General features: G+C 50.0%; 3 protein-coding genes across 3 annotated transcripts; 1 reads left to right on the top strand and 2 right to left on the bottom strand.

The window, feature by feature from the left end:
• Positions 1-784: 784 nt before the first annotated feature.
• On the top strand, positions 785-1,453 carry UCRPA7_1723 (hypothetical protein; the record flags this gene model as incomplete). Its single annotated transcript, XM_007914302.1, has 1 exon — positions 785-1,453. The coding sequence occupies one exon, from the start codon at positions 785-787 to the stop codon at positions 1,451-1,453; it is 669 nt and encodes a 222-aa protein (XP_007912493.1).
• A 3,396-nt stretch (positions 1,454-4,849) lies between these two features.
• UCRPA7_1724 (hypothetical protein) lies at positions 4,850-6,895 on the bottom strand (the record flags this gene model as incomplete). The annotated part of the gene is made up of 1 exon (XM_007914303.1): positions 4,850-6,895. The coding sequence occupies one exon, from the start codon at positions 6,893-6,895 to the stop codon at positions 4,850-4,852; it is 2,046 nt and encodes a 681-aa protein (XP_007912494.1).
• A 705-nt stretch (positions 6,896-7,600) lies between these two features.
• UCRPA7_1725 (putative transcription factor protein) lies at positions 7,601-11,863 on the bottom strand (the record flags this gene model as incomplete). Its single annotated transcript, XM_007914304.1, has 4 exons — positions 7,601-8,054; positions 8,118-9,923; positions 10,142-10,176; positions 10,526-11,863. The coding sequence occupies 4 exons, from the start codon at positions 11,861-11,863 to the stop codon at positions 7,601-7,603; spliced, it is 3,633 nt and encodes a 1,210-aa protein (XP_007912495.1).

The following is an 11,863-nucleotide window of genomic DNA, read 5'->3' on the forward strand; positions in this document are numbered from 1 at the left end:
AGTCTACTATATACCAATTTCTAATGTCAGTTCGTCCTATATGACGATATTCCTGCAATGCAAGGCAGATGCCAAGGAGAAATGCATGCTGATCGGCTTTCCACAGTTACCATTTAACGCATCCTGGCAACAATTGAAAGACTTTGTCCGTCAAAAATGCACCGTAGACCATGTGGAAATCTTCCCGAAGAGTACTTCGGGATGGGTGCGCGTCCGTGGGTTGGACAACTTTAATGCGGCTTTTGGTATGGTGTTTCCGATTCTATGCACCGGGGACCCCTGAGCAAACATTTCCGCCACACTGAGATACTAACGTGCCGGAAAGATCAGTTGAACGGCGGTGAGTTCAATGGGAGAGCTCTCATTGCTGATGGTCGCAACAAGACCGGCCCCGTCAAGATACGCGACATCAAGCTTGGCCCCTCTGATGGAGGAGTGTCGGGCGAACAAGGCTGTCCAGAGGTTCCGCGGTCTCCTGCCTTTAGTGTTGGGGACACGAGCTCGTGGTCCCAGACTCCGCAGTTTGATTCGTCATCTTTGTCAAATATCTCGAATAATAGCTACGTATGTCATGGTCGTAGTCCGACCCCTTGCATCGGTCAATAGACCACTGTCACTACATAAGCTCTTGGTAGAACTAATGCTTGCTCTTTAGGGAACCTATACAACAGCCAGTATGAGTCCCGGACTCGCCTATCTGAGAAGCCCAGATCAGCATTATAACTATCCCGGGACCTCGAGCTATGAAATGTCAGCAAGCTACTCACAGGCTCCGCCTAGTTCTATGCCACCCTCGTTCAGCTATGCGCAGTCGCCATCATACTATGGGTACTCTCCGGCTCCTTCGACTGAGCAATACTCATACGGCACTAGTGGTGCTTCCGGAAGTGGAAGTGATTACTATGGCACCTACACTGATCCTCCTGGAATGCATCAGCCCGCAGGTCTGGCGCCCACCGCCCCGCCGGGCGGCCTCGTCCGCACTGAACAACGCGGCGTCCTCATTCGCGAGATCTCCAGGAGAGCCTCGCAGGCCGCCGTAGACAAGTTGCTGCGTGACACTGCCGTCAATGATGCTGCCCTGATCGTGGAGATAACGATCCCCGTTGACAAGGACCGCAACCCAAGGGGCTGGGCGACTATGATGTTCAGCACTACAGATGCTGCACTCCGTATGATAAATCGCATAAACAAGATTGAGTTTAAGGGCCGGAGGCTTTCAGCTAAGATCTTCAAGGAAGGCGAGGCTGTTAGCGTTGAGGGCTCAGCAAGCGGAAAGCAGCATCACCACCACCAGAAGGACAATGGGAAAAAAGACAGGAAGGATAAGGGCGGCTCGTCTTCGAAATGGTTCTCGTCCAAGGATGACAGCCGCAAGGATAAGGATAAGAAGGATAGCAAGAAGTCCGTTGTTATCGCGCATGGTTCTTCGTATGTCAAAGGCAAACGCTAACAGACACATATCTAACAGGTAGGAACGAACGCATGCGTCTCGAGTCTCTCGAGACGGCTAAGATGGTTTCGGGTTATTACTGGATTTCTTTTTTCCTTTTTAGGAGGGAGAACTGCGTTCGGATTTTTCTTTGATTCGTTTCTTCTCACCCTGTCTCCTTGTTTCTCGTAATGACCAAAACAGTCCATATACCTACCAGGGGCGGCAGCCTCTTATTTGTAATGATAGGTAGATGGCCTCTTGATCAAAATCAATCTACTTTCTCTATGTGAGGATTATTTTTAACTACGTAATTTGTGAAATGGTCGGGGCGGGCCTTAGAATACCTCCTTACAGGATTCGATGCCACTGGAGCTGATGCTGAGAGACTCGGCTGGATCAATCAGGCATTTGAATCAACCGATGCGATGGATGCATTTGTCAATGACCTTGCTCAAAGAATTGCCATCTACCTAGCATAGAGATATCAAATATTAAAGCTCTAGGCAAGGGGCAAGTCGGCCAGAACTGAAGGATCTCGCCGACGAGGGACAACGATACCTCGCTGCTGCGTCGACTGAACAAGCCGGATATCTCATCAACAGGAGTTTGGAGCTGTCCAATTATGAGTTACATGGACCATTCGAGCTTGACGTAGGGAAGCATCTCCCTGAGCTTTATAAGTGATTGAGTCTTGACTGCAATGGAGACCAACGGAATCATATACGGCTCTAAAAATGGATTTCCGTTGTATTGCTGGATCATGATTTCGAAATCTTTCCCTACTCCTGAACTTAGACATAATACTTTACCCAATTGTCATTGATTGTTCCCGAAAAGCAGCACGCTCATTTGGTTATCCTGAGTTATGCACCTGGACTTGATTCTATTAAAATCCACCATGTCATACGTCCAAAACAACCCTTAAAATTAATTATCATGTTTCACTCAATTCACATCGTGTGTGAGGAGGCCAGGTGTCCGAACATTGGAAACTGCTGGTTCTCATCCACGACTACCGAACGGCTGCTGCCACGCTCAACAGGGCTTGATCTACATACGCTCATGTATTTGAGACAGGAAGCAGTGGGATTCTTTATGCTTCCTTCTACCTTAGCGCTGTACCTTGTTAATGCTTAGATTTAAAATTATCGTCCACGACTTGCGATTTAGATTGTTGCTAACTGAGGATAAGCAGCCCGAATCCTTAGCGTTAGCATTGAGGCTTTCGGTATGCATGTTTGTCGTTGGTTGCACATGAAAGCTGAAATGCACGTCTGAGACAGTGTATGGCAACCGAATAACGCGGCAAAAGAAATTGTAGCTGGAGCCACCTCTTCTGAATTTTCCCAGTATGATGCCAAGAGGCAATACCCCATGTTTTGATCTTTCCGAATTCGGGTTGATTTGACAACCAGACACCTCAACTCTCGTCAATAACCTATAAAATGCATGAAACTCACCGAAAACTTCAGGATACTTATCATTCTTTGACGCTAACGCTATCCATATAAGCTTTGCCACGGACTCTGTGGCAAGTAATCCTCAAACCCGCAGTACCGAGGACCTACAAGCTCAGAGAAGTACAGGGGAAGCCCTGGTAGGGTTTACAACTGTCTGGCTCTGTAGCTGTCAGCTTTGTTTAAAGTAGCCACATATGGCTTCAGCCAGCCTGTTCAATTGACATGGAGGTTCAGAGCTATTTCATAATCTTTAATTTAACAGAATACAAGCTTAAACTTATGCAGACCGTCCATAGTTCTGGGAGAATTTGAATAAAAGGGTAAAATGAATTGCAACAGTTTCTCCTCAATGGAGGCATTAGGTAGTCTTATGAACTATCTTGAGACATAGAAGTGACAAGGGAGAAGCCAGAAAATCAATCAACTAACGCTATTCTGAAGCTTAATTAGCTTTTATGCATGAGTGTTTGTGATACTGGTGTCAGATTAAAGGCCGTACCTGTTATTCCGCATGTTGTCCAGATGCTTGCTCCGTCTATCGTGGCCTAGGCCTGCCGATGGCTAGCTGAGGCTGGCCTGGATAGCATCCTGACCGAAGCCACTCAGTCGATGCGTGTGGGAGCCATTGAGCTCGTCGCCTTGCTTCGACTGCTAGAGACCTTGATTACAAGTTGATGGCGGGCTGAAGTTGTACACAGATGCGTCGTATGTCTTTCCCATCCTTTAACACCAACGGCCGATATTTCCAATACCGACATCAGAAAAGGGTTCGTAGGAGTTGGGCTGAAATATGTTCTAATATGGAAATACGATTGAAAAAGTATAAAAAGGTGGACTTGTCCTGAGTTCAGTCAGGTCTGGCTATCACATCTTTATCTTAATAGCACCAATATACATTTTCTAAAGAATATTAAATAAGTTGTATTATCGAATCACCCGAGCTATCGATACCATGTCGAAGTACCAAATCCAGAAAGTCAACTTTACCAATAGTGGCGGATTTGTCTGTTACCCCAAGGTCATGTCCAATGATCGCACCTGGGATGCCCGATCGGGCGACAACTGGAGTCATTGGAAGCTTGAGATTGGTAAACTTCTAAACTAGTAATTATGCCACAAAGATAGATTTCTGATATGACAGTTATATGGCACAGATCAAACCGAAACAGTTGACTTGATTACTGATGCCGGCTTTGCAGCCGGTGATACGATATGGGTTGGGATAGACGTCGTAGCCGGCGATGACACGAACTGTAACAAGGTCTTCACGGTAGCTCAGAATGGCAACCAGGCTTCGGTGGTGGCTAAGGGAACTACTTTGAACGACAGACTTGACTATGAGGGTTAGAGTTCATGGGTTAGGCGTGAAGACATCGTCGATAATCTTAGCCTGAAGTCGGCATAGGGTGCGTTATTGATGGGAGTGGGCTTTGCGAGAACTCGACAGTCTGAATGGAAAATTCTACCAAAGAAACCGGGACAGGTAAATATAAGTGCGGTCGAGGGAACAGTTATTCACAGTTTTCAACACTCTTTATTTGACTCTTTGACATGGAGGATCATCATGGGCACACATACATCATCGGCCAAAATAAGGAATACAGAGCTTTAGCAAACAGGTTTATTGCTTTTAGTTTTCCATTTATACCATCATTTTAAAAATATGTCTTGATTTCTTGAAGCCCATCCCGCATTTACGTTTTATTCATGTGTTCCCATCTGGTGAGACTAGGTATGTGTTCTCTACAGGCCTACAAACCAAGGCTTTCGCAGATCAAAACGCCATACATCTTGCCTAGGATCACCGAGCTGAAACACTCGGCGCATGAATAAGAGTAATGTTTTATATATACCTTTCGACACTTTGAAAAATATAATGCACCTTTAAGAGCTTGATGAAACACCACCGTCATCATTTATCGATGTTTGGTCTATCAGCACGTTGTATTGTCAATCATTCCTTGCCCAACGCCCCAAGCTTCCCCAGTTTTGCAACTAGCATCGTGTTCTGAGACTGTAGCTCTCCTACCTGGTCCTTCAGAATGTCGATCTGCTTGAGCGCCATATCCCTCTCGATCTTGACACGCTCTAACTCCATACCAATGTTATTCTTCTCTTCCCTCTCAATCTGCTTTCTCCTACGCTCTTCGGCTTTCTTCTCCTCCTTCTTCCTATTCTCTTCTAGCTTCTTAAGCTCACGCTGGTATCTCTCCTCCTGTTTTGCAAGCTCCTTTTCATGTTTCTCCCGCAATTTCGCAGCAGCAGCCTCGCTGTCATCGCCCTTTTTAGCCATTTTTTGTTCTTGAGTCTTGGCCATTTTCTCCTCGATCTTCCTTCGCCTTTCTTGTAGTTTCTTAAGCTCCTTCTCGTGTTGTGAAGCCGTGGCCGATACAGCGTGTGACTCATCTGATCGCCCCGAGTGTTTGGATGCTACCTCGGAGGTGGTATCATCTACACCTCCAGCCTCTGTTGCCTGCGTGGTCTCGAGCTTCTCATCCATTTCCTGACCTTCTGCGGAAACAAAGCTGCGCTCAGAAGATGTGTCTGAAGAGTCGATGTCAGAGCTGCCACCAACCTCTGAGCCTCGTGCAGACCCAGAAAATGAGATTGGTAGACGAGTGGCAACCATAGAACCAGCCACGCCGAGGGCATTGGCCAAAATACCATAGAAACCACTGGGAGCTGACGCCTCGGCTGCGGAAGTTATGTCTTCCTTGTCCAAAGCTGAAGTAGATAAGCTTCGCTCCTCATGAGACAGGGGTTTCGAAGCCTTATCCGGCTGCGTTTCCTCGCTCTTGATAGCCTGTTCTTTGAAGTCATTGTCGTCCGCCTCGTCAAAGTCCCGCGGGTCTTTTGACGAGAGCCACTTCAAGAACCGCCCAGCATCGCTTACTATGCCGCCAGGGGTGCCCTTCTCAACCATAAATCGAGGAACGCTTCCGCCAGGGTCGCTACGGGTTATCATCAGCCACTCAATGGCTGTCTCAGTGTCATCAGCATTTTCGCCAGACTCGCTGGGCATAGTCATTGACGAGGTGAGAGATATGGACCTCTTGTGACCATCTTCATTCGCTGATGCTTCGGCAGCTTTACGTGCTGATCTCAGCATGGCTTCCTTGCTGATATCCACGTTTCCATCTTCCTTCACCTTCACTTCGTCACGGCTTAGATTTATGGATGAGCGCGTCCTTCTTAGCGGCTTCTCCACTGGTATTTCTCTGATGATCTCGACAGACTCATACTGGCCTCTGATATATCCCGAGCGTGGCGCGCAGTCCGGGTGATTGCAGGGTTTAGAGACCACCATGAACTGCCTCGGCAGCTTACCTGTCTTGCCCTTCTCCACGACCCCAGCGCCAGCGTCGGAGCTTAGTAGTAGTGTGACAAAGTCCCTTGGCGTGGTCGGCCCAGGAAACTGTGCGCTCAGCTGATAGACCTCAATCTTGCCCACGCCGGGACACGACTCCTGCTCCGCCTTCTTCTCGGCGCCGATTCCCCGGACGGCCCCGCTCCCGGGCCCCTCGTTGATCTTCAGCGCCTCGGCGAACTCCCGCTCCAGACCGAGCTTGAACTTCTCGAAGGTGAAGCCGTCGTGGATGCTGCGCCGCGCGAACCACGCGCCCTTGCCGTCCTTGGCCGAGAGCTTATACACCGAGATGCTCAGGGGGTTCTCCTTCGGGTTCATCTTGATCTCCTTCCACTCCTTCTCCAGCTTGCTCGCCCATGCCGCCGAGGGGCTCGAATTGGAGTGTTCGCGGCCGGCGAGGGCGCGGTTGAGCTCGACGTGCGAGGAGGAGCTGGCGCGAACCTCGGACTCGGTGTGCGCGCGCGCACGACCTGTCTTCGCTGCGGTTGGGCTGGTTGACGGTGGGACCGGAATGGAGTCGATAAGGGTTTGCGCGGAGGCAAAGGTTGTGGTGAGGAATTCTGTCAGGTCGTCATGTGGAATGGTAGCCCAGTCAATAGGCGCCAGGGCCTTGAATGGCTCGTGATGTGCCATGTTGCTGGAGAGCAGAATGTAACTCTCGTGTGAAGCTGACTAGCTGTCTCTCGTGATGGGTGCTGGTGTCATTGTCTGTTGGTGCGTGTAGTATTGTACGAGCGAGCTAATCCAGTCAATTAGGAAACCGAAGATAAGACTGTAGGTTTGTAGCTCGATTACGTGCTCTAGGGAATCTGGAAGAACCTGTTTGGAAAATATGATGATGGTAACTGTTGTCCGCCTACGTATCTATCCCCTCGTTTCACGTTCGAGCCTCGCCTACGATTGATGAGGTCAGTGACGTAACGCGGATGGGCGACCCCTAGTCAGCAACAAATCCAAGCCAATTTTACCCTACGGGAACCCCGGCTCGTCTATAACGTCAGTGGATTTTGGGTTGGACAGCGCTATCAAAACGCGGCAGCTTAGCGCGGCTACCCCACTCCGGAGCATCTTCAGCGGGAGTGTCAGGGGTTCTACCGTGTAATCAAGTAATACCTTACCCAATGACGAATGCTCCCAGAAACTAATCACGATCTCGCTCTTATTCAGCACGTGCAGATAGGTTTTGCGAAGCGCAAGTCTTTGCAATAGAGATAAGTCTTTCAGTGTTATATGCTGATGCTTGCTTTATGTGCGGTTATTGGGTATTGTAGTGCTGTACAGAAATATACAAGTACCTATTCGTATATGCTTCCCGTGGTTCCTGAGAGAGCCTCCTCATCATGCAATCATCTCGTTCTGCCTCTGCGCCAGCAACTGGTCCCGATCGGTCCTGCAGCTGCCACAATACTCTGAATGCCACTGCTTTAGCTCCTCGATTCTCTTCCCATCAATCGGTCTCATCACCTTCTGCTGTTGCGGCGCGCTGTTCCTCCTCGCATTAGCCTCCTCCTTATCGTCTCTCCTCTCTGTAAGCATGATCTTCACCTGCTCGCAGCGGGTGTTCTCGTCAGATAACCAGTTCTCCCACTCCGACTGAATCATCTCTTGATCAATACTATTGACGATGCGCATGGCCACCAGCAAGTCATGTCGGTACGAGCCCAGACGCTGACGAGTTCGGCGGATGCGACGGGCTGTGGCTCGACTCGTAGCCGATGTCAGCGCGGATCCCGCATCCTCGTGCGGCGCATCCATGTCAGTCGCATTCACGACTCCAATGAAGGTGTCATAGCTGTTAAATTGTCTCATTAGCACTTCTACTTCTCATTACTGCAGACGGGAATGTTTCGCTTACCAGTGACTTTGTTGCGGCACAAGAAGGCTGACCGATGTCCCCTGAGCCGCTTCCTCAAAGTCTCGAATGTAGACCGCCTTGCTCATCATGACATTGGGACCAACGCCCAAGCGATTCATGAACCGTGTTGCCCGCCTCTCTGACCACCACGTTGAGGTCTGACGTCCAGTAAACACGACGTTCGTGAAAATGCTGAAGCCTAGAAGAAGTAAAATGATGCGATTCGCGGTAACGATGCTAAAGAACTTTCTGACGCCTCCAACGGCCCACATGATGAGAGACGTGACCACACTCTCCATGAAGGAGCGTAGGGTTTCAAAAAGCATCTCCGTCAGAGTACGAGGCTTGATTTGTGGCTTCTTGGCTGCTTCCGTCTCTCCAGGAGTAAAGACGACAACTTGTGCCTGCTGCCCAATGTTTCCGTAGACTTGAATAGCACGCTTCGTCCGGCTGTGTGGACCAAGCTTGCGAACTTGGTCTGTGGCAACTTCAGCTAGCTCTTCAGCGTCTCGAGTAGCATCATTGAGGGCTTGTCGCTCGACTATGCTCTTTGAAAATGTCGGTGTCTTTGACCAATCTACTTTAGTGTAGATGGCTAGTTTACACTTGGACTTGGCCAGATGTGTGATCACAACCTTGGTAATCAGCTTGAATGCTTGTGAGTGAGGTAGATGCCAAGGTGTCTTGACATGTGTTACGACATATGTTATATGATCGTTGAATATGTCGACAGATTGGGTATCTGTAACGTTCACTGGCTTTGCTCTCCCAAGCATATCCACGTAGTCCACCACAAACTTGAATTGTCTCTTCATCTTGCCCTGGTCGCCTAGCTCCCAAGGTCCTTGAGCGATCTCCTTGGCCCGACGTTCAAAATACAACTTGGGAAAGATGAAGCTCTTGTCTCCAAAAAGCACGTGGAAACAAGCTTTAGCACTAAGCTCGAAATGCCGCTCTTCGACCTTTCTCTGCATACCCTCAGGCTCGTACACTACTGGATGAGATGGTAGCTGGAGCTTAGGGGCTGGTTTGAGGAGATTTCTTTGTGACCGCCTTCCGCTGACATCTCTGAGCCTTCTCGACACCGGCCGCCCAGAAAGCGTGCCATCGTCAATCGGGGTATTTGAGGATACTTCTTCCCAACTCTCGACGCTTGGACTCTTCTTATCATATTCATCGTTTTCCAGATTTTTGAGGGCTGTGATAATCTCAGGGACATCCATTGGCTCCTCAGCCTGGAGATCGTCAATCAAAAGGTTGAGTCGCGAATGAAGAAGGGGGAGGTCCTCGAGGAAAGTCTTAATCGTTATACGGGTGAAGCCGGTATTGTTCATGTCTTGTCCCAAATGCAGAAAGATGAAGTCGCAGTCCCGGCCTGGAGCTGCTGTTACCTCGGTGATGATGTCGAGAGTGAGGGTATACGCAACCACGAGACCCATTTGTTGTCCATAGAAGTACATGTTATCGGCGGTGACGTAGATTCGCCCATTTCCAGCAAGACCACGATTTTTACTAGAGCCATCTTCGGAAGTGCTCGTCCAAGCCGCATTGAAAACTAGTACCAGTTTCTCCTCAAGTGGGACGTTTGGAAAAAGGAGCCTGAATTGCGCATGCTGAATCTTGAGCTCAATAGGATAGTCGGGAGGGAATGTCTCCGCTACTGGTTTCTCCTGGATTCTTGGGACAGACAGATGTGGGACATCAACGCTGACGGTCTTCCTGTGGCCACTCAAAGCCGACTTGTTGTCTTCGTTGGAGACGGGCACAGCTTGGGTATTCGCAGTGACAAACGGATCATCATCCAGTCTAAGGAACTGATTGTCGTCTTGCCTAGATGAATAGATGGTGCTCCATGGGCTGGTGCCCCAGTAATTCGCAACAACTGCTGTTGGGAAGCCGCCGGCGGAGCCTGGGTTCAAAGCTCTTTCGCTGCTCACAGTAAGAGCAGACTTGCTCAGGCTTGTTGGCGCAGGGGGCTTTGCTAAGGTTGAGGGCGCCAGAGTGCTGGCCTGAATCTCACTCACCGTTTGTAGGGCAGGCTGTGGTGGCCGAGGAGATGCTAAGTTTGCCACAGAAGGATTGTAGCCTGTATATCCGGGTAGCAGATTGTGGCTTGCAGAGATCAAGCTTGCAATGCCTCCAGAAGGTTGTGGCCCCGCCGCCACTCCGCCCTCTGCAGAACTGGATCCTCCTTTGCGATGGAGATCAAGTTTCTGCATCAGACGTGCAGCGTGATCCCGGCTGCTTTCTCCTTCTTCTCTTCCGAGTGCGGTGATAGACCGGCGTGGAGGATTGACAGTCACATCGAAGCTAGATCGAGTTGCGAGATTGCCGTCTGGGCCGGGAACAGGAAGAGTACCTGTCCTATCAAGAATGGGCTCACCATCCCCGGCACCTTCGAGACTTACAGCTGAAAATTCTGGGATTGACGGCGGAGTGATTGCAAAAGCAGGATCAATACCGCCAGGTAGCGAGGCATTATCGCGACCCATGCTCGCATCGAATGCTTGCTTTTTTGCAACTTCGAAGACTTCCAACCATTCGACAAGTTGCGTCTGCGTCTCGGCTTGTAGCAAAAGTGTCTGAGATTTGGTCTTGACCTCGAAGCAGAAGCGCCGCTCTTCCTGCACAGCAGGCTTCGCGCTGCAGAGGAGAACACCGATCTCATCGCCCTGTAACACGCCCTGTGGACCCTGGATGAGCCAACCAAAGATGCCATCACGGCAATAATACCACCGGCGAACCCAATTGGCCCGGACAGGCTTTCCTGTGAGAGTTCTCAGAAACAGCCAGCCCTGCTTCTCCGAAATGACAGCAGACTCATCTTTCGGTCGTACGTTCATCGGCCCCCTAGAGCCCAGAAAGGGCACGGTCGAGGCGCTATAATCATCGATTTCTCGTGATGGCTTGAATAGAGCAAGAGCATTTTCGCCTATGTCGCGTCGAGCAATCTGCAATTCACGTTTGAATGCAGCCTCGGAGCCTTCCATCTCCTTAGACCAGCCACGGATCCTCTCCATTTCCTCACCCCATTTGTTGATACTTGTGGCAGCATCCCGTGAACGCTTCATCTCGCGCCACATCTCGGATGATACGCGCACTAACAGCTTGTCAAGTGTAAAGCGAAGCTGCGGAGCTAGCTGGCAATAGTCCATGGATGCCTTCAGGTAGGCTTTTCGGGTCTCGTATACGGCGAATGCATCCTCGCGTATGGATGACGGTTCTTTCGTTTTTGACTGGCTGACATATCGAGCGAGTGTACTATCGAACGTCTTTTGCGCCTGATCTAGAGCTTTCCTTACTTCCTTGAATGTCCGCAGCTCGCCGTTCAAGAATGCGCGGATAGGTTCAACGCTGATCCCGTCCATGCGCCGCATGGTACTTATGATTGACATCCACCACTCCCGCTGGCCATCTCCAATTCTCTTTAGGGCCAGCACAGTATAATCGGGATCAAGTGTGCCATCTGCAGCATTAGGCGGGGGGACATTCTTAGATAGGAAGGAGTTGATGGTTTCTTCAAGGGCGAGGATGTCGTGGACAACTTTGGAGGTAGACTTGACATAGCCGTCAAGCCATCGTTCGATTGCATCGACCTGGTCGGCGAAGTGAGCAGCCACCGATCGGAAGGTCGGGGAATCAACTGCAGCTTCATTCAATCCCACTGGAATGGCTGGGCTCGAATGTGTCGATAAGCGAGTAGAAGTCAGGGCTGGCTTGACCGGGCTGGCAGCTGGCTCGGCCAT

This window comes from Phaeoacremonium minimum (assembly GCF_000392275.1).
Source record: "Phaeoacremonium minimum UCRPA7 unplaced genomic scaffold PA7_03_scaffold_129, whole genome shotgun sequence".
Classification (NCBI taxonomy): Eukaryota; Fungi; Ascomycota; class Sordariomycetes; order Togniniales; family Togniniaceae; genus Phaeoacremonium; species Phaeoacremonium minimum.